This window comes from Macaca fascicularis, chromosome 7 (genome assembly GCF_037993035.2).
Source record: "Macaca fascicularis isolate 582-1 chromosome 7, T2T-MFA8v1.1".
Taxonomy (NCBI): domain Eukaryota; kingdom Metazoa; phylum Chordata; class Mammalia; order Primates; family Cercopithecidae; genus Macaca; species Macaca fascicularis.
The window spans coordinates 27,150,222-27,173,327 of record NC_088381.1 but is presented as its reverse complement, the minus strand read 5'-3'; the positions used below and the strand labels follow the sequence as shown (position 1 = coordinate 27,173,327).

The window sequence follows — 23,106 nt, the reverse complement described above, 5'->3', positions numbered from 1 at the left end:
CTCCCACTTACAGGCATGAGCCACCGCACCAGCCCTAAATAGTTCCTTTTTATTTCTGAGATAAAGTGTGTGTCTCTTTTTCAGTTGCCCAGGGACTCACACTGATAGCAGATCCATTCAGAGAGAAGCCAGAGGCATGATTAATTTGGAAACAATCACATAAGCCAACAATTTGTACCTAGTGCATTAAACAAAGATCTTTGACTAGTTGATTAAACGAATTGAGGTAAAGATTTTGTGAAAGACTGAATCACATATAATCTGTTTCCTCTTGTTAGTGACAGATTTCTCAGCTGTGACTTACTGTCACAAGAGGTAATACAGCATAAGGCTCAAGGGCACAAACTCTGGAATTAGACTATAGTGGTTGAAATCGTGGCTCTGCCCTGTGCCTCAATCTTCTCCTTTGTGCAGTGGGGGAATAATAATAGCATCTGACTTATAGACTTGAGAGGAGCTAGTAAGTTAATACATGTTAAGTGAATAGAACAGCAGCCAGCAAGTAAAAAAACCACACAACGAATGTTAGTTTTTCAGTATAAGGAGGGAAGGACTCTCATGTCTTCAATTGTCCTACTTCAGATCCTTCAGGATTTTCCTTTTAGTTTGTGTTTTATTTTCTAGAGACAAGGGTCTCCCTATGTTGTCCAGGCTGGTCTTGAACTCTTGGACTTAGTGATCATCCTGACTTGGCCTCCCAAAGTGCTGGGATCACCGGTGAGAGCCCCTATGCCTGGCCTGCTTTTGCTTATCTAAATGTAAACTCTGCCCGGGCGTGGTGGCTCATGCCGGTAATCCCAGCAATTTGGGAGGCTGAAGTGGACGGACCACCTGAGGTCAGAAGTTTGAGACCAGCCTGGCCAATATGGTGAAACCCCGTCTCTACTAAAAATAAAAATTAGCTGGGCGTGGTGGTGCATGCCTGTAGTTTCAGCTGCTTGAGAGGCTGAGGCAGGAGAATCACCTAAACCCAGGAGGAGGAGGTTGCAATGATCCGACATGGTGCCACTACACTCCAGCCTGGGTGACAAAGCAAGACTCCATCTCAAAAATAAAATAAAATAAAATAAATTTAAACTTCTATTTTTGTGAATGTCAAGCTTTCTAAAACATTTTAAATAATTGTGGGAAGTTATAAAACCTGAATACTGCAAGAGATAGTAATTTTTTTTTTTTTTGAGGCAGAGTTTCACTCTTGTTGCCCAGGCTGGAGTGCAATGGCCACAATCTCAGCTCACTACAACCTCCACCTTCCGGGTTCAAGTGATTCTCCTGTCTCAGCCTTCAGAGTAGCTGGGATTGCAGGCATGAGCCACCACACCTGGCTAATTTTGCATTTTAGTAGAGATGGGGTTTCGCCATGTTGGTCAGGCTGATCTCAAACTCCTGACCTCAGGTGATCCACCTACCTCGGCCTCCCAAAGTGCTGGGATTACAGCCTGAGTGCACATGGCCTTTTTTCTTTTTTTGATGGCGTCTCACTATATTGCCCAGGCTCACCTCAAACTCCTGAGCTCAAATGATCCACCCATCTCAGCCTCCCAAAGTGCTGGAATAGGCATGAGCCACCATGTCCAGCAAAATACTATAATGATTCAATGTACCCATTGTCATTCATTTAAGAAAGTTAACAAACTCTCCTTCAAAAACAGGAAATTTTGGGCTGAGTGCAGTGGCTTATGCCTGTAATCCCAGCACTTTGGGAGGCCGAGGCAGATGGATCACCTGAGGTCAGGAGTTTAAGACCGGCCTGGCCAACATGGTAAAACCTCATCTCTACTAAAAATACAAAAATTAGCCAGGCGTGGTGGCGCATGCCTGTAGTCCCAGCTACTTGGGAGGTTGAGGCATGAGAATCACTTGAACCCAGGAGGCAGAGGTAGCAGTGAGCCGAGATTGTGCCACTGCACTTCAGCCTGGGTGATAGAGTGAGACCTTCTCTCAAAAGAAACCCAAAAAATAAAAACAAAAACAAAAAAACCCTTCTACTTTGTGAAAGATACTATTAAGAGAATAAAAAGATAAGCCTGACCAACATGGTTGGCTAATTTTGTTTTTTAATTTGATTTGATTTGATTGTTTCTTTTGTTTTTTTGTTTTTGAGAGTCTCACCCCATCACCCAGACTGGAGTACCGTGGCACAATCTCAGCTCACTGTAACCTCTGCCTCTTAGGTTCAAGTGACTCTTATGCCTCAACCTCCCCAATAGCTGGAATTACAGGCGCACATCACCATGCCTGACTACTTTTTGTATTTTTAGTAGACTCGGGGTTTCGCCCTGTTGGCCAGTCTGGTCTCAAGCTCCTGATCTCAAATGATTCACCAGTCTCGGCCTCCCAAAGTGCTGGGATTACTGCAATAAGCCACCATGCCCAGCCAAGGAGTTTTTTTTTTTTTTTTCGAGACAGAGTTTTGCTCTTGTTGCCCAAGCTGAAGGGCAGTGACGTGATCTCAGCTCACTGCAACCTCGGGCTCTGGGGTTCAAGGGATTCTCCTGCCTCAGCCTCCGGAGTAGGTGGGACTATAGGAGTCTGCCACATCACCTGGCTAATTTTTTTTTTTTTTTTTTGAGATGGAGTCTCACTCTGTCGCCCAGGCTGGAGTGCAATGGCACGATCTCGGCTTACTGCAACCTCTGCCTCCTGGGTTCAGGCGATTCTTCTGCCTCAGCCTTCCAAGTAGCTAGGATTACAGAAGCGTGCCTCCACACCCAGCTAATTTTTGTATTTTTAGTAGAGACGGGGTTTCACCATGTTGGCCAGGCTGGTCTTGAACTCCCGACCTCGTGATCCACCTGCCTTGGCCTCCCAAAGTGCTGGGTGTGAGCCACCAAGCCTGGCCATTTTTTTTTTTTTCGTTTTGAGACAAGAGTCTCACTCTGTTGCCCAGGCTGGAGTGCAGTGGCGTGATCTCGGCTCACTGCAACCTCCGCCTCCCAGGTTCAAGCAATTGTCTTGCCTCAGCCTCCCGAGTAGCTGGGACTACAGGCGCATGCCATCACACCCAGCTAATTTTTGTATTATTATTAGAGATGGGGTTTCACCATATTGGCCAGGCTGGTCTTGAACTCCTGACCTCGTGATCCACCTAAGTGCTGAGATTACAGGTGTGAGCCACCACGCATGGCCTAATTTTTTGTATTTTTAGTAGAGATGGAGTTTCATTATGCTGGTCTCGAACTCCTGACCTTAAGATATCTGCCCACCTCGACCTCCCGGAGTGCTGGGATTACAGGTATGAGCCACCGTGCCTGGCCTAGAAGTACTTTTTTTTTTTTTTTTGAGACGGAGACTCTGTCGCGTAGGCTTGAGTGCAGGGGCGCTATCTCAGCTCACTGCAAGCTCTGCCTCCTGGGTTCATGTCATTCTCCTGCCTCAGCCTCCTGAGTAGCTGGGACTATAGGCGCCTCCCACCATGCCCGGCTAATTTTCTGTATTTTTAGTAGAGGCGTAGTTTCACCATGTTAGCCAGGATGGTCTCAATCTCCTGACCTCGTGATCCGTCCGCCTTAATTTCATGGTTCTCTTACTTCCACTTTCTTTCTTTTTTTGAGACAGAGTTTCACTCTTGTTGCCCAGGCTGAAGTACAGTGACGCAATTTCCACTCACTGCAACCTCTGCCTCCTGGGTTCAAGCAATTCTCCTGCCTCAGCCTCCCAAGTAGCTGGGATTATAGGCATGTGCCATCACGCCCAGCTAATATTTTGTATTTAGTAGAGACAGGGTTTCACCATGTTAGCCAGGCTGGTCTTGAACTCCTGACCTTAGGTGATTGCCTGTCTTGGCCTCCCGAAGTGCTGGGATTATAGGCGTGAGCCACCGCGCCTGGCTACCCTCTATTCTTTAGGAATGGTACCTTATCTTAATCTGACATGACACTCTGCATGCCAGAATCAGAGGACAGAGTAAAATTTTAAGATGCTGGCCTGTCAAGAGAGTTTATTTGTTTGTTCAACAAATATTTATTAAATGACTGAATGCTTGATGACACCTACTTAGGAGGCATTTAAGATGGATAAGGTTATAATCCTCATGCAGTTGAATGTTTAGTGGGGGACTAGCAAGTAAGTTGGTTGAATACAACAGGATAAATGCTATAATAGAGAATACACAGGCTGGGCATGGTGCCTCATGCCTGTAATCCCAACACTTTGGGAGGCCAAGGTGGGTGGATCACTTGAGGTCAGGAGTTCGAGACCAGCCCGGCCAACATGGTGAAACCCTGTCTCTACTCAAAATACAAAGGGTGGCACGTGCCTGTAATCCCAGCTACTCGGGAGGCTGAGGCAGGAGAATCACTTGAACCCAGGAGGCAGAGGTTGCAGTAGGCCAAGATTGCACCACTGCATTCCAGCCTGGGCAATAGAGGGAGACTCAGTCTCAAAAAAAAAAAAAAAAAAAAAAAAAAATTCAAGAGAGTCTTTATTATTTTATCATTTTTTATTTCTTTATTTTGAGACAGGGTCTTGCTCTGTTACCCAGGCTGGAGTACAGAGGCATGATCTTGCTCACCACAGCCTCAACCTTTTGGGCTCAAGCAATCCTCCCGCCTCAGCCTCTGAGTAGCTGGTACTACAGGCACGCACAGCCACACTGGGCTAATTTTTCTAGCTTTTTTCGTAGAGACAGTGTTTCACCATGTTGCCCAGACTGTATCATTTTATTCTCATGCTATTTTACTTAGCATTTTAACAGTATACTAGTAAGTGTTGAATTGTTGTAACTAGGCAAGGACAAGGAGGAGAATTAGTATGTGATCCAGTGCGAGTGAAAAATAGACATGCCATTGACCAAAATGGAAACAGAACCCTTCTGGAAAAAAAGTCTAAGAACATTTAACAAACATTTTCTGAAGCACTGAATTTATCAATCTTGTCATCACTGAACATTGACTATAACTGCTCCTGACATCTTCTTAGACACTTAGACTTGAAATATATGTTTCAAGATTTATTTTTTTTTTTAGAGACGTGGTCTTGCTATGTAGTCCAGGCTTGAGTGCAGTGGCTATACACAGGCACTATCCAAGTACTGATCAGCAGGAATTCTGACCTGCTTAATTTCTGTCCTGGGTTAGTTCACCCCTCCTTAGGCAATCTGGTGGTCCATTGCTCCCAGGAAGTCACCATGTTGATGCTGAACTTAGCACAGGCACCCAATCCGCACAGCGCACTACAGCCCAGAACTGGGCTCACATGAGCCTTCTGCCTCAACCTCTGGAGTAGCTGGGAACACAGACATGGGCCACTGTGCCTGGCTCAATACATATTTTTTGAATGAATAAATTGATTCTCCAGAATTGATTGCTGATTCAAAGTCAGCATCTATACATTTCAAGGCTGGTTGATCACTTGAAAATTAAGGAATTTATTTTGATTAGTTCAATCAAGGATGAATCCTGTTCCCCGTTTCTTTCTTTTTTTTTTTTTTTTTTTTTGGAGACCAAGTCCTGCTCTTGTCCCCTAGGCTGAAGTGCGATGGCACGATCTTGGCTCACTGCAACCTCCAATTCTGGGTTCAAGCGATTCTCCTGCCTCAGCCCCAAGAGTAGCTGTGATTACAGGCGCCTGCCACCATGCCCAGCTAATTTTTGTATTTTTAGTACAGACGGGGATTTCACCATGTTGGCCAGGCTGGTCTAGAACTCCTGACCTCAGGTGATCCACCCGCCTTGGCCTTCCGAAGTGCTGAGATTACAGGCGTGAGCCACCGCGCCCGGCCAATCCTGTTCCCCATTTCTAACTCTAAATTTTCCAATTTACCAAAGAGTTCTGGCAAGTGTGAAGGAGCTCATCTTGTTTCATTTCTACACTATCCAACTAAGGAGTGAAGCATTCGTGAGTACAAAAAGACCAGAGTTACAAAGTTCTAACAAAACAAAGCACTCTAATCTCATTTAATTTTGATTTTCCAGTTTGTCTGTCTCCACCTTCTAGATTATAACGTCCCTACAGGCAGGAAATGTGTAGGCCCAACTGAAATCCAGAAGATAAACATTTATTGAATGCATGCATAAATTAGTCAAGATGCCTTCCCCAAGGCTGACAATTTAGTGTGACACATATATTAAAACATTTTTAAGCCTTGGTTCTGCTGCATCTGCCAGATGGGGAAGAAATACACAATACCTGAAGATTGTTCACAAGCTGGGGGAACCAGTGGGTGGATTAGTTTTTTTCTGAGAGAAGATCCTACTTCAGTGAATTGTGCGTCATAATGTTTGAGAGGTAATACTTATGTTGAGTGAAAGAAGCCAGACCGAAAAAAAGTGCGTGTTGCACGATTCCCGTATATAAAACTTTAGCATGTGCAAACTTATCTGTACTGAAAGTAGATACGTAGTTGATAAGGGATGTGATGGAGAGGGAGTGGACACAGGGATTAGGAAGGTGGGGAGGAAACTTAGAGGTGAATATGTTCATTTGAGTATGATTTCATGGGTGCAAAGGTATGTCAAAGCATCAGATTGGACATATAATTGCGTGCAGTTTCTCATGTCAATTATTTTAAAATAAAGTTTTTAAAAAAGAGATAAGATAGAGTCAGATCGCTGAGGGTCAGATGGAAGAACTCTCGAAGTCTTCTGGAGCAGAAAGATGTTAAAGCAGTTTTAAGAAAATCAAACTGATTGTGGTTTTCCCAGTAGATAAAGAATACCATTTAGTAAACCATTGCTAATAGCCAAACCTGGGCTTGTGTGATAGCAAAATAAATGGAAAGGTGGATAGGTACATATTACATCCAGGGAATAACCCAGTCTCTGGTCCAGAAGGTGTGGTGTATGCGTGTTATGTGGGTGATTATCTCCGGAGGGAAAAAGACAGTCTCATAGTTAAACCAAGAAGAATATTTACCGGCAGCAACAGGAGAGGCTAGAGGAAGAACATGATCGGGGTAAGAAGATGATTTTGCATTTTGGACAGGAGAGAGTAACATTTAAAGCCTCTACCCGCTCTGAAGCACAGAGAGTGTGCTGCGACACTGGAGTCTGCTGGAGCGGGTCGGCACTGGCCAGGCCCGATGAGCGGAATGAGCCCACACAGCAACTCCAAACTGCATCCGGAAGCCTGCAACCTTAACCCTCAATCTCCGATTCCCCAAGTTCCACTGTCGTAGTTGAGGCAGATGTTTGCCCAAGTCCTGCCTAGGTATCCAACGGATATACGGCGTGAACACCCCACCACTTTAGGGGAACCCGGAGGCGGTCGGCGTGGGGGCGCGCTCCTGCCCGGCGCGTACGCGCGGCGGGCAGGGAGGTGGCCTGGAAGCGAGGGAGCGCGCGCCCTTCACGTGACCCGACCCGCGGGCGGCGACGCACGCGCCGCGCCGCTCACGTGGTCCGTCCCCAGCCCCGTCGCCGGCGGAGGCGGGCGCGGGCGCGTCCCTGTGGCCAGTCACCCGGAGGAGTTGGTCGCACAATTATGAAAGACTCGGCTTCTGCTGCTAGCGTCGGAGCTGAGTTAGTTCTGAGAAGGTTTCCCTGGGCGTTCCTTGTCCGGCGGCCTCTGCTGCCGCCTCCGGAGACGCTTCCCGATAGATGGCTACAGGCCGCGGAGGAGGAGGAGGTGGAGTTGCTGCCCTTCCGGAGTCCGCCCCGTGAGGAGAATGGTACTAGACCCAGGCAGGCCCGGGCGGGGAATGGTCCTGGGGTTGCGGGCGGTAAAGGAGAGACTTGGCAGGCAAGTTTGTAGGGAGCTGCGTTCCATGCGGCGCAGTACCCCCAAATTGCCTTGAGGCTTCCGGATTTGTCGGAACGGGTCGCGGGACGGGTGTGCAGTTCGTTCGGGGGTGAGGGGCGGGAGCAGGTAGCAAGTCCGACGCGACATCTCTTCTCGGGAATCCCCTGAGCAGAGACTCGGCTACCAGCGAGGGCCTCTCGAGGCGGTAGAGGCGCGAGCCGGGGACTACTTGGCTGGGCTGAACTGAGCGGCCGCAGCGCGCCCGACGCAGCGCTCAGCCTTCAAGCCCCGCATCTCCTGGGAGCACGGTCCTCCTGGCGCCAGTTGTTGGCAGATAAGGGAGCCAAATGCTCTGCTCAAGTTCTGCATGGAAAAAGGGAGGGAGGGCTGGAAGGGTGCAAAAAGGGGGTAGAGGACACGCAGTGCCTTGTTTGCTGTGCAGCGGTTACTCTACAGGTACATTTCCTTTTTGGAGCCAAAACGGAGGGATTTGACAATATTGATAGTAGATCTTTTTTCTTTAGCAAGAATTAAGGATTTTGGTGGGTGGGGGGAGACTTCTGTGGGGACCAAGACGATGTACTGTCAGTCAGGATTTAAGTCGAACTACCTCATCCGTTGCCCCAGAGAACGGCTGATCGTGTTTTAACCCAAAAGGTGCGTAATGGAGAGAGGGAGGCGGTGCATTGCAGCTTCCGATAGAGCTTTTTATTTTTGGATCTCAGGAACCAGTTTTGAAGATTTCTTAAAAAGAAAGTCATTTACATCAGGGACATGAAGATCAGAGTAGGTATTTTTGATCAGTACTTGAATATAATAGGCTTTGTGCAAACAACTCTCCCTCTGCTGGAGTCCGGCAAGTTTGCTTTTCACTGGACGCTATTCAAGTGCCATACAACACTGAAATAAGAGTTTTACTTATACCACAAGTGTAGTAATACTTTGAATAGATAATGTGCCTTCCACTATTTTCCACCTTATTCTTTTTGTTTGTTTGTTTGTTTGTTTTGAGACAGGGTCTCACTCCGTCACCCAGGCTGGAGTGCAGTGGCGCGATCTCTGCTCACTGCAACCTCTGCCTCCCGGGTTCAAGCGATTCTCCTGCCTCAGGCTCCCGAGTAGCTGGAACTGTAGCCACCATGCCCGGCTAATTTTTACATTTTTAGTAGAGACGGGGTTTCACCATGTTTGGCAGGCTAGTCTCTAAAAACTGACCTCAGGTGATCCACCCACCTCAGCTTCCGAAAGTGCTGGGATTACAGGTGTGAACCACCACGCCAGGCCAACATGGGAGATTTCAAACATGCGAAGATGTATTGTAGAATAAACTACTATATATACCCATTGGCCAGTTTCAACAGCTTCAACCATGTGAATTTTATTTCTTCTATTACTCCTCCTGTTTTTCCTCAATGGAATGATTTTAAAGCAAATCCCAGACAAATGTCATTTATGGATACTTTATTGTGTTTATGTCTAAAAAGACAAGGACTTTTTAACATAACTACAATATTATTATCACACCTAAAAATGAATAATTGCTTAATATTGAATATTCAGCATATTTCCCTGATTGTCTCTTGTTTTAGTCAGTTGATTTGTTTGAATCAGGTTACAAATAATTCTGCAGATAGCATTTGGTTGGTAACTCTTTCAGTCTCTAGTACCTTCTCTCTTGGGGTGTGGGGGTGTCGTTTGCCATTTATTTGTTGGGGAAAAAACCCCCATCATTTGCCCTGTAGAATTTCCATCAGTTTGGATTTTGTTGAATGCATCCCTGTAGTGTCGTGTAACATGTTTCTTTTTCTGTATTTTTTTTTTCTTTTTTCTTTTTGTTTGAGATGGAGTCTCGCTCTGTTGCCCAGGCTGAGTGCAGTGTAGTGATCTCGGCTGACTGCAACCTCCGCCTCCTGGGTTCAAGTGATTCTTCTGCCTCAGCCTCCCAAGTAGCTGGGACTATAGGTGCGAGCCACGACACCTGGCTAATTTTTGTATTTTTCACCATATTGGCCAGGGTGGTCTTGAACTCCTGACTTCTGGTGATCCGCCTGCCTTGCCTCCCAAAGTGTTGGGATTACAGGTATGCCCCATTTTGCCCGGTCTTTTCTTTATTTCCTGTGAACTAGTAGTTAGTCTAAAGACTTGATCAGTAGCCGGGCGTGGTGGCGCTCGCATGTAATACCAGCTATTCAGGGGGCTAAGGCAGGAGAATAGCTTGAACCTGGGAGGTGGAGGTTGCAGTGAGCGGAGATGGTGCCACTGCACTCCAGCCTGGGTTACAGAGTGAGACTCCGTCTCAAAAAAAAAAAAAAAAAGAACTTGATCAGGCAGGGCGCGGTAATCCCTACACTTTGGGAGGCGGCGACAGGCTGATGACGGATCACTTGGGGTCAGGAGTTCAAAACCAGCCTGGCCAACATGGTGAAACCCCGTCTCTACTAAAAATACAAAAATTAGCTGGGCATTGTGATGAGCGCCTATAATCCCAGCTACTCATCAGGCTGAGGCAGGAGAATCTCTTGAACTTGGAGGTGGAGGTTGTAGTGAGCCAAGATCGTGCCATTCACTCCAGCCTGGGTGAGATTCTGTTTCAAAAAAAAAAAAAAAAAAAAGAGAGAGACTTGATCGGATTCTAGTTACATGCTTTGACAATATTCATAGATAGTACTATGTACTTTTTATTGTATTACATTAAGAGGCAAATACTGTCTTTTTTTGTTTTTTGAGATGGAGTCTTGCTCTTTTTTTGTTGTTGTTTGTTTTGTTTTGTTTTAGGACAGAGTCTTACTCTTGTTGCCCAGAGTGGAGTGCCTGGCTTACTGCAACCTCTGCCTCCCTGGTTCAAGCGATTCTGCTGCCCCAGCCTCTGGAAGCTGGGATTAGGGGCGTCTGCCACCATGCCCGGCTAATTTTTGTATTTTTAGTAGAGACAGGGTTTGCCATGTTGGCCAGGCTGGTCTTGAACTCCTGACCTCAGGCGATCCATCCACTTTGGCCTCCCGAAGTGTTAGGATTACAGGCGTGAGCCACTGCACTCGGCTTATTTTATTTTATTTTTTTTTTAATGTTAAGATTGACCAGTGGATTCGTGTTGCCTGATGCCTGATCTCTCTGTTGTGAAGTACCCCATAAGTTACTCATGTAATAGTTTTTGTAGTAGCCATTTAGTTTTGTCATTGATCTATTATTTCATTCTGGGTTTCCTTTTCTCCTTTCTTTTTGGGAAATCTTTCAACATATAAGTAAATTGCAGTTTTTTTTTTTAGTGACTGCCTGTTAAATGTCTGCTTTAAGTTTGGTACCTGGGTCAGAGTGCAGTGGCTCATGCTTATAATCCTAGCACTTTGAGAGACTGAGGCGGGTGGATCCCTTGAGCCCAGGAGTACAAGACTAGCCTGGGACAGATGGTGAAACCCAGTCTCTACCAAAAAAAAAAAAAGCTGGGCATGGTGATGTGCACCTGTGGTCCCAGCTACTTGGGAGGCTGAGGTGGGAGGATGGCTTGAGGTTGCAGTGAGCTGAGATCATGTCACTGCACAACAGTCTGGGTAACAGAACCAGACCCTGTCTCAAAAAAAAAAAAAAAATGTTTGGTACAGTGAAGCAAAATTCAGTGGTTGAGGTTAGTTTAGGACATAAACATTACTTGACTATGGGGATTTTTTTTTTTTTTTTTGAGACGGAGCTCTGTCTCCCAGGCTGGAGTGCAGTGGCGCAATCTCAGCTCACTGCAGGCTCCACCACCTGGGTTCACGCCATTCTCCAGCCTCAGCCTCCCAAGTAGCTGGGAATCTCGGCTCACTGCAAGCTCCACCTCCCGGGTTCACGCCCTTCTCCTTCCTCAGCCTCCGGAGTAGCTGGAACTACAGGCGCCCGCCACCATGCCCAGCTAATTTTTTTGTATTTTTAGTAGTGACGGGTTTCACCGTGTTAGCCAGGATGGTCTCGATCTCCTGACCTCGTGATCTGCTCGCCTCGGCCTCCCAAAGCGCTGGGATTACAGGCGTGAGCCACCGCGCCCGGCCTGACTATGGGGATTTTTAACTGAGTCATTTATGTGAATCAATAAAAAGAACTTAAGATGGGTGTCACTTTTAGATGGTGCTTTTGCAATTATTAGATTAGTTGAATGTGAATGTAGTATTTGACTTGGAGAATTGGACCTCTTGTACTTTATAAAAATATGATTAGTTCTAATTTAAATTGTTAGTTCTTTTAGAGATTTTGTTGAGTTTTTGGTGCAGTTAATTTTGAATTTAGAAAATTGCTCTGGATTTTTTTTTTTTTTTTTTGAGACGGAGTTTCGCTCTTGTCACCCAGGCTGGAGTGCAATGGTGCGATCTTGGCTCACTGCAACCTTCGCCTCCTGGGTTCAAGCGATTCTCCTGCCTCAGCCTCCCAAGTCGCTGGGATTACAGGCGCGCACCACAATGCCCAGGTAATTTTTATATTTTTAGTAGAGATGGGGTTTTACCATGTTGGCCAGGCTAGTCTCTATCTCCTGACCTCATGCTCTGGATTTTTTTAACCTGTTTTTCTGGTAGTGTGTATTTAGTTTTCTGACCATGTAGAGATTTTAGAACCCTGTTAAAGGAATTTTGGTGTGTGGAGGTAAGCAGTTTTTTGAAGTTGGTAAGTCAAGACTTGAGTCTTGACATATTTTTACCAGGTCACGGTCTTTTTGTTTTTTTTTTTTGAGACTGAGTTTTGCTCTTTCACCCAGGCTGGAGTGCGGTGGCGTGATGTCGGCTCACGGCAATCTCTGTCTTCCAGTTTCAAGAGATTTTTCTGCCTCACCCTCTCGAGTAGCTGGGATTACAGGTGCCTGCCACCATGCCTAAATAATTTTTGTATTTTTAGTAGAGATGGGGTGTCACCATGTTGGCCAGCCTCGTCTCTAACTCCTGACCTCATCATCCGCCCACCCATGATAGGCCTCCCAAAGTGCTGGGATTACAGGTGTGAGCCACCGCCTGTCACAGTCTTTTATGAGCATCACTGTTATCTTCTCAATCTGTAAAAGGCAGATGATAATCTTTTCTGTACTTGACCTAAGGAGCAATATTAGGGTTACTGAGGATTAGCAATATTAGGATTAAAGTCTGTGAAATGCTGTTTACCGCTCTTACCATCGTGTAAACATGTCAATAACGTAACACCTTAACTATCCAGTGGCTAGACTTCTGGAAACCTTAACCTTTGGAAACCAAGCTCCTTGTGGAAAGTGAGCAGAAAGCTTTTGAGCTAAGTCATCAATAATATAGCAACCTTGAGACAGAGTTCACTGATTGAAAAATATGTGCAAAGTGAAATTTAACAGGCTTAGTTTTCTGCTTTCTGCTGGCAGTTTGGTAGTACACTGGAGATGACAGGAGGAAAGTTACCTGAGAAGCATTCTATTACTATTAGGAGGACACTGGAGAAACATAATTAGACTAGAAAGATAGGGCTATACATTACTCTTTAGTATATGAACTGATAGTCTTCCTAGTCTAATTTGTCATACCCAATACCCAGAAGATACTCTGGACTAAGAGAAGTATGTAATAGGCTTTAGGCACATTTTTGCATTAGCTAACATGTGTCAGCATTTAGTTGTGGCCATTGCTCTGAATGCTTTATATATATACATACACACATATATATATATATATGTTTTTTTTTTTTTTTTTTTTTGAGACAGTCTCGGTCACCCAGGCTGAAGTGCATGGCATGATCACAGCTCATTGCAACCTCCGCCTCCCGGGTTCAAGTGATTCTCCTGTATCAGCCTCCTGAGTAGCTGGGATTACAGGCGTGTGCCACCATGCCCAGCTAATTTTTGTATTTTTAGTAGAGTCGGAGTTTCAGCATGTTGGTCAGGCTGGTCTCGAACTGACCTCGTGATTCACGCGCCTCGGCCTCCCAAAGTGCTGGGATTACAGGCGTGAGCCACCTCGCCTGGCACTTTACATATATTAATCCCTCAGGAAAACTCTGTGAAGTCAATACTGTTTTCTCCATTATTTATGTATAAAGAGCAGAGAATCAAAAATCACTTGCCAACGGTCACAAGACTAAAAGTGGTAGAGTAGGTATTGACCTGCCAAACTATAGAAACTTGGAGAAGGCCTTTGATATTCAGGGACGTGTATATTTATAAGACCTCAGATGACAGATGTTATGTCAAGTTTAAAAAGTTAAGGTTCTTTTTAAAAAAGTTGTAACTTAGGCCGGGCGCGGTGGCTCAAGCCTGTAATCCCAGCACTTTGGGAGGCCGAGATGGGCGGATCACGAGGTCAGGAGATCGAGACCATCCTGGCTAACACGGTGAAACCCCGTCTCTACTAAGAAATACAAAAAATAGCCGGGCGAGGTGGCAGCGCCTGTAGTCCCAGCTACTCGGGAGGCTGAGGCCGGAGAATGGCGTGAACCCGGGAGGCGGAGCTTGCAGTGAGCTGAGATCCGGCCACTGCACTCCAGCCTGGGCTACAGAGCGAGACTCCGTCTCAAAAAAAAAAAAAAAAAAAAAAAAAAAAAAGTTGTAACTTAAAAAGTTTGCTGTACTTGATTTTCTTCAAATGATAATGAAATCTAATAGAATTTCCTTTACTATCAAATTTCTGTGTATTAACCTTAGGACAGGACAGATAATTTACAACTCAGTTGTCTGTTTTTTTTTTTTTTTTAGACGAGTGTCTCACTCTGTCAATTCGGCTAGAGTTCAGTGGCGCGATCTTGGCTCACTGCATCTCCGCCTCCCGGGTTCAAGCCGTTCTCCTGCTGCAGCTTCCCAAGTAGCTGAGGTTACAGGTTGCACCACCACATTGGGCTACTTTTTGGGGTTTTATTTTTATTTTAAAAAAATTTGTGTTTTTAGTGGAGACAGGGTTTTGCCATGTTGCTCAGGCTGGTCTTGAACTCCTGGTCTCAAGTGATCTACCTACCTTGGCCTCCTAAAGTACTGGGATTACACACATTAGTCTGTAGGCATTTTATTTTATTTTTATTTTTATATTTTTTGAGATGGAATCTTGCTCTTTCACCCAGGCTGGAGTGCAGTGGTGCTCCCTGCAGCCTCTGTCTCCTGGGTTCAAGTGACTCTCCTCTCTCAGCCTCCCAAGTAGCTAGGATTACAAGCACCTGCCACCATGCCCAGCTAATATTTATATTTTTATTAGAGACGGGGTTTCACCATGTTGGCCAGGCTGGCCTCGAACTCCTGACCTCAAGTGATCCACCTGCCTCGGCCTCCCAAAGTGCTGGGATTACGGGCGTGAGCCACCACCTGGCCGTGCATTTTATTTTGACAAGTGCAGAGACACATACTCTGAGGCAATCCTTAGTAGTTTAGAAAAGTCATTAAGCTAAATAGATTTCTGGATGGGTGTAACTCTTTGTTAAAAGCAGCAGGAAAAGACTGGGCATGGTGACTCTCGCCTGTAATCCCAGTACTTTGGGAGGCTGAGGCAGGCGGATTGCTTGAGGCCAGGAGTTTGAGACCAGCCTGGCCAACGTGGATAACCCTGTCTCTACTAAAAATATAAAAATCAGCTGGACGTGGTGGTGTGCACCTGTAATCCCAGCTTCTTGCAAGACTGAGGCATGAGAATTGGTTGAACCCGGAAATGGAGGTTGCAGTGACTCCAGATTGCACCACTGCACCCCAGCCTGGGCGACAAAATAAGACTCTGTCTCAAAAAAAAAAAAAAAAAAAAAAATATATATATATATATAATAAAACCTGTAGAAACCTATCGTGAATGTATCAACAAAAGTATCAACACCCTACTCACTGATAGATAATGGGTTGATATGGCTTACTTGCAGTGTGAATGTCCAAGTTTTCTTTTTTTTTTTTTTTTTTTTTTTTGAGACGGAGTCTTGCTCTGTAGCCCGGGCTGGAGTGCAGTGACCGGATCTCAGCTCACTGCAAGCTCCGCCTCCCGGGTTTGCGCCATTCTCCTGCCTCAGCCTCCGGAGTAGCTGGGACTACAGGCGCCCGCCACCTCGCCCGGCTAGTTTTTTTTTTTGTATTTTTAGTAGAGACGGGGTTTCACCGTGTTAGCCAGGATGGTCTCGATCTCCTGACCTCGTGATCCGCCCGTCTCGGCCTCCCAAAGTGCTGGGATTACAGGCTTGAGCCACCGCGCCCGGCCCCAAGTTTTCTTTTCTTTTTTTTTTGGATAGTGTCTTGCCCTCTTGCCCATGTCAGAGTGCAGTGGCATGATCATGGCTTAACTGCATTCCCAACCTTCTACACTCAAGTGATCTTGCCACTTCAGCCTCCCAAGTACCTAAAATGACAGGCCCATACCACCAACCTAGCTAGTTAAAATTTTTGCCTGGGTACTGTGGTTCACGCCTGTAATCTCAGCACTTTGGAAGGCCGAGGTGGGTAGATCACCAGGTCAAGAGATTGAGACCATCCTCGCCAACATGGTGAAACCCCATCTCTACTAAAAATAGAAAAATTAGCCATGCGTGGTGGCACGCACCTGTAGTCCCAGCTACTTGGGCGGCTGAGGCAGGAGAATCATTTGAACCCAGGAGGTGGAGGTTACAGTAAGCTGAGGTCGCACCATTGCACTCCAGCCTGGGTGACAGAGTGAGACTTCATCTCAAAAAAAATTTTTTTTTGTTTTTGCAGAGACGGGCTTCTCACTCTGTTGCCCAGGTTGATCTTGAACTCCTTGGCTTGAGTGGTCCTCCTGCCTTGGCCTCCCAAAGTGTTGGGATTACAGGCATGAGCCACTGCACCTGGCATTAAGTTTTTAAATATATAGAACTTTTCTACCAGTTGTTACAGAATTATAGATGCTTTTCAATAGTATCTTTAAATCTGTCTCATAGGGTTTGCATCTAAAATGCCAGTAATATCTAATTATTAATTAGTTGAGTAGTTGGCAGCCAGTTTAGAGTAAGAGTGGAACTCTGTGACATAATAAAATTACATGTGCGTATATATATATATGAATGAAACTTGAGAGTAGGTTCTAAGAGTGTCAGAAAGTCAAATGTATTGGACTCTGATAGGGGAAGTCAGAGAGTGCCAGCTCAACATTTTGCTTTAGGCTAGTCTTATTTGTCATTGTCTGTGTCATCCTTGGCAGGCATGTTGACCCATGTACAAATTTATCACATAACTCTGAATTTCTATGTTTATTTGTTTGTTTTGAGACGGAGTCTCACTCTGTTGCCCAGGCTGGAATGCAGTGGCACATCTCGGCTCACTGCAAACTCCACCTCCTGGGTTCACGCCGTTCTGCCTCAGCCTCCCGAGTAGTTAGGACTACAGGCGCCCAGCACCACGCCTGGCTGATTTTTTGTATTTTTTTTTTTAGTAGAGATGGGGTTTCACTATATTGGTCAGACTGGTCTCGATCTCCTGACCTCGTGATATGCCTGCCTTAGCCTCCCAAAGTGCTGGGATTACAGGTATGAGCCACTGTGCCCAGCCAATTTCTAGGTCTTTCGTGTCATTTAACTTTGTTTTCTTGAGCACATGAATTTTATTAGTAGGCAATTTCTTTTAATTTGATTACCATTCTTTTGAGTATGGGTCACATTTTCCTGTCTATTACCATATCTAGTCATTTTGGAGTATATGTTGGACATTGGGATTGTTACTTAGTAGAGGCTCTGGGTTATCTTTTTTTTTTTTTTTTTGATACGAAGTCTTGTTCTGTTGCCCAGGCTGGAGTGCAATGGCATGATCTCAGCTCACTGCAACCTCTGCCTTGTGGGTTCAAGCAGTTCTCCTGCCTTAGCCTCCCAAGTAGCTGGGATTACAGGCCCATGACACCACGCCCGACTGATTTTTGTATTTTTAATAGAGACAGGGTTTCACCATGTTGGTCAGGCTGGTCTTAAACTTCTGATCTCGTGATCTGCCTGCCTCAGCCTCCCAAAGTGCTGGGATTATGGGTGTGAGCCACCACGCCCGGTCTCTGGGTTCTCTTTTAATCCTTTGCTCTGTGTGTGTTTGTGTGTTGTTGTTGTTATGTAATGAATGCCTGTGATCTCCCTCACTCCCCGAGAATTCATATCTTGAAGCCCTAATCTCCAGTGTGATGGTATTTGGAGATGAGAACTTTGGGAGATGGAGGTAATCAGGGATAGATGAGATCATGAGGATGGGGCCCTGGGTCTGATAGGATTTATGTCCTAAGAAGAAGAGATACCGGAGAGCTTATGCACTCCCTCTTCACTGTGTGAAGACACAGTGAGGAGGCAGCTGTCTGAGAGCCCTCATCAGACACTGGCCCTCCTGGAATCTTGATCTTGAAGTTTCAATCTCCAGAACTGTGAGAAAATTTATTATTTTTTTTATTTTTATTTATTTATTTATTTTTTGAGACGGAGTCTAGCTCTGTTGCCCAGGCTGGAGTGCAGTGGCCGGATCTCAGCTCACTGCAAGCCCCGCCTCCCGGGTTCACGCCATTCTCCTGCCTCAGCCTCCCGAGTAGCTGGGAGTACAGGCGCCCGCCACCTCGCCCGGCTAATTTTTTTTGTGTTTTAGTAGAGACGGGGTTTCACCGTGTTAGCCAGGATGGTCTCGATCTCCTGAACTCGTGATCCGCCCGTCTCGGCCTCCCAAAGTGCTGGGATTACAGGCTTGAGCCACCGCGCCCGGCTGAGAAAATTTATTTCAGTTGTTATCCCACCAAGTCTGTGTGGTGTTTGTTGTGGCATCCCAAGCTAAAACAGTTATTGTACTCAAACTCCAAACTGTCTCTCCTACAATGGGCAGCAGGAATATCTACTCAGTTATTTTAGTTAGCTGGGCTGCTGCCCCATGTGTACGTTCTTCATGGGTCAGCGAGAGATTTGTGTAGAGTTAATATGAAGTATTTAGGATTCCTTTTCTTGACTCTTGGAGAAACTTTCCCATCACTTTCCAGCTGCTGTTTTCACCTTGCACTGAGTAGGTATTCTGGTTCTATAAGTCAGTAACACTGTGGGATTTCTATTGGTATTTAGCTGTTCACGAGGCATAGGATGGGGACCGTCTTCAGGCAAAAAAGCCTTAAAAATTGGGAAACTCACTCAATACCATTCTTTTATTCTAAGTGTAGACTCCATCTAGTTTCTGCTTGCGTTTGGTCCTCAAGTCTTTTTTATCTTTTTATTTAAAAAGATGTTTTTTAAACGGATAGAGTTGAGGTCTCGTTGTGTTAACCAGGCTGGTCTCAAACTCCTGGCCTCAAGCATTCCTCCCATCTTGGCCTCCCAAAGTGCTAGGATTACCAGCGTCAGCCACTGTGCCTGGCCTCTTTTTTATCTTTTGTCCAGAGTTTATGGTGGTTATCTGTGGGATGGTTAGCCTAATAGGACCTACTTCTCCATAGCTAGTATCTTCTTTCTAATTTTAATATATAGAATCATAGAATGTATTTATTTGTTAAAAAAAACTTTGATTTCCACATGTTACCTTAATAGCAGAATTTTTTAGGAATCTTTAATTTTTTCCCCAGATTTTTGCTAGCAGCATCTAGGCAGGAAGGATATGCTGGTAGTGATTTGTTTAGAGTGAGATGTGCTTAGGTTTACTTGTAATACGTGTCCCTTATTGCTGGTAGACTGGTATAAAAATTTATAATTCAAGGAATTTTGAAGTGATCACCATCATAGTTGAAATTTGACTATGTGGCATGCATTGTGCTAAAACAACTTACATGGATCATTTTATTTAATCATCAGAGCAACATTGTGAGGTAAGTACTGTTGTTACCCTGTTTTACACGTAAGGAAGCAAAAAGAGGTTCTGAAACTTGAACAAGGTTGCACACATAGTAAACAGCAGAGCTGGGATCTTAGATCAGTCTAATTCCAGAATCTGTACTGTTTAACTACTGAAGATCACCAACTGATCTTTAAGATTCCCTCCTCTGCTAGCATTCTGCGGATATAGTTCCTTTTTACATTACTTGGAACATACAAATGTAGGAATTTTCAGATTTGTGTTTGTAGTTTGCCACCTCTTGGTAAAATTTGGTAGTGCAGCCTAGCAGTAGAACAAACAGCAAAGTGTAAAAAACTAGGAATTTTTGTATGTATTTATAACTAGGGCATATTTGATTGGGAGACTGATGGCAGAGCAGAAACTTAGAATTTCAAAAACTGTAAAAACTTTTTTTTATCATTAGGTCATATTTACAGCTTTCAGTTGGGGTATGTGAATGTTGGGTTTGTGAAGCCAATTTCTGTGTAACAAGTGAAGGCTGTAAATGATGAGAATGCTATGTGTGGGAAGAATATACTTACATTTGTCTGTTACATAAACAGAATGAAAGGTAGTAAGTTTTTGAAATAAACGAAATTGGTGAATGAGGTACTTTGGAAAGCTATAGGAAATTTTCTTTTTTTTTTTTTTGAAATGGAGTTTTGCTTTTGTCGCCTAGGCTAGAGTGCAATGGCGTAATCTTGACTCACTGCAACCTCTGTGTCCTGGGTTCAGTCGATTCTCCTGCCTCAGCCTTCTGAGTAGCTGCGATTACAGGCACCTGCCACCATGCCCAGCTAATTTTTGTATTTTTAGTAGAGACAGGGTTTCAGCATGTTGGCCAGGCTGGTCTCAAATTCCTGACCTCAGGTAATCTACCTGCCTCGGCTTCCCAAAGTGTTAGGATTACAGACATGAGCCACCGTGCCTGGCCAGGAGATTTTCTTGAAACATGCTAATGTCATTGTATGTCCCTATAGACATAAAATTTAGTAAAAATCTGTGCGTATAGGAGTGACACAATTTAAGTGACTTTTAGCAAATTGTTTGCTAAAGTTTTGGGTGGATTTGCCAATGAGAAACAACTCTGGTTTCCAGCTCTTGGAAAAACCCAAAACTACTATGAGATGTAGTAGAGGGGACGATATATTCAAAGTATTGAAGGGGAAAAAAAAAAAACCCATCAACCAAGAATACTGTACCTGGCACAGCTGTCCTTCAGAAAGGAAGGAGAGATGAAGATTTTCCCAAACCAAAACTCAGAGTTTATACCACTAGACCTGTGTTACAAGAAACGCTAACAGAATTTCTTCAAGCTGAAAGACAGGGTTGCTAATTAGTAACAAAAAGAATATGAAAAGTATAAAACTTACTGGTAAATGTAAGTACAGTTAATTTAGAATACTCTAATGCCATAATGGTGGTATGAAAATCATTTGTATTTTTAGTATGAAGGTTAAAAGATAAAAACCATTAAAAATAATAGCAAGAATAATTTGTTAACAGATACATAATACAGAAACATATAAATTGTGACACCAAAAATTTATTAGAAACCAGGCACTGGCTGGGCGCCATGGCTCATGCCTGTAATCCCAACACTTTGGGAAGCGGAGGCAGGTGGATCACCTGAGGTCAGGAGTTCAAGAAAAGCCTGACCAACATGGTGAAACACCATCTCTACTAAAAATACAAAAATTAGCTGGGTGGCTGGGCAGGGTGGCTCACGCCTATAATCTCAGCACTTTGGGAGGCTGAGGTGGGCAGATCACAAAGTCAGGAGACTGAGACCAGCCTGGCCAACATGGTGAAACCCTGTCTCTACTAAAATACAAAAAATTAGCTGGGTGTGGGGGTGTGCGCCTGTCGTCCCAGCTACTCGAGAGGCTGAGGCAGGGGAATCACTTGAACCCGAGAGGCAGAGGTTGCAGTGAACCAAGGCTGTGCCACTGCACTCCAACTTGGCGACAGAGCAAGACTCCATCTCAAAAAAAAAAAAAAAAAAATTAGCTGGGCATGGGGTGGGTGTCTGTAATTCCATCTACTCAGGAGGCTGAGGCAAGAGAGTCACTCGAACCTGGGAGGCACAGGTTGCAGTGAGCTGAAATTGCACCATTGCACTCCAGACTGGAAGACAGGAGCGAAACTCCATCCCAAAAAAAAAAAAAAAAAAAAAAGGCACAGTGGCCCATGCCTGTATTCCCAGCTACTTGGGAGACTGAAGTAGAAGAATTGCTTGAGACCAGCCTGGACAACATAGTGAGACCCCATTTCTAAAAAAAAAAAAATAGCCAGGCATGGTGGCATGTGCCTGTATTCCTAGCTACTCGAGAGGCTGAGGCAGGAGCATCACTTGAGTCCAGAAGGTTGAGGCTGTAGTGAGCTGATTGTGCCACTGCACTCCATCCAGCCTGGGTGACAGAGCAAGGCCCTGTCTTGAAAATAAACAAAAGACAGTGGTTAATATATATATTTTTTAAAGACCCAGTCTAGGTCAGGTACAGTAGCTCATGCCTGTAATCCCAGCACTTTGGGGGGCTGAGGCGGGTGAATCACCTGAGGTTGGGAGTTTGAGACCAGCCTCACCAACATGGAAAAACCCCGTCTCTACTAAAGATACAAAAAATTAGCCGGGCGTGGTGGTGGGTGCCTGTAGTCCCAGATACTCAGGAGGCTGAGGCAGGAGAATAGTGTGAACCCGGGAGGCGGAGGTTGCAGTGAGCCAAGATCATGCCACTGCACTCCAGCCTGGGTGACAGAGTGAGACTGTTTCAAAAAGAGAAACAAAAAACAAAAATAGGTAGGAGTACACTCTAACCATAAAAAGCATAGTCTAGTAAATACATAAATCAGTAACATAGTCATTTATTATCATTACAAAGTATTATGTACTGTACACAATTGTATATGCTATACTTTTATGCAACTGGCAGTGCAGGTTTGTTTACACCAGTATCAAAACAAATACCCAAGTAGTCCTTGAGCTATGAACTTATGATGGCTATGATGTTAGTAGGCCATAGGAGTTTTTTTTTTTTTTGAGACCAGTTCTCTCACCCAGGCTGATGTGTAGTGACGTGGTCATAGCTTACTTTAACCTCAAACTCCTGAGCTCAGATGAACCTTCCTCAAACTCCTGGGCTCAAGTGATCCTCCCGCCTCAGCTTCCCAGGTAGTTGGGACTATAGGCAGGCACCAACATGCCTGGCTAATTAAAAAAAACAAAAACTGTTGTAGAGACAGGATCTCATTATGCTGCCTAGGTTGGTCTTGAACTCCTGGCCTCAAGCAGTCCTCTCATCTCCTCCTTCCGTGGCAAGATGCTGGGATTACAGGTGTGAGCCATTGCACCCAGCCTGCAATAGGAATTTTTCAGCTCCCTTATAATCTTAAGGGACCACTGTTAAATATGCAGTCCATCATTGACCTCAGTGTTGTTATGTGGCACATGACAGTTTGCACAAGGGAATATCATTCAATCTTAAGGAAATTCTGTTTTTTGTGACCTGGATAGGCCTGGAGGACATTATGTTCAGTGAAATAAGCCAGGAACAGAAAAACAGATACCACATGGTCTCACATCTATGTAGAATCTGAAAAAGTGAACTGATAAAAGTTCAATTTCCGGGTGGAGAGTAGAATGGTGGTTATCAGAGACTTGGGTGGGTGGGGATTACTGGGGAAATGTTGGTCAAAGGATACAAGATTTCAGTTGGGAGGAA

General features: G+C 44.9%; 1 protein-coding gene across 6 annotated transcripts in view; it reads left to right on the top strand.

Moving 5' to 3' along the window:
• Window positions 1-7,337: 7,337 nt before the first annotated feature.
• The window catches only part of TRPM7 (transient receptor potential cation channel subfamily M member 7), a 120,169-nt gene continuing 104,400 nt past the window's right edge, over window positions 7,338-23,106 (top strand). For all 6 annotated transcript variants that reach the window (XM_045395449.3, XM_045395448.3, XM_045395447.3 and 3 more), the window contains exon 1: window positions 7,338-7,609. In XM_045395449.3, the coding sequence (XP_045251384.2) occupies window positions 7,607-7,609 (3 nt within the window). In that variant the 5' untranslated portion in view covers window positions 7,338-7,606. The remainder of the gene's footprint in view (window positions 7,610-23,106) is intronic.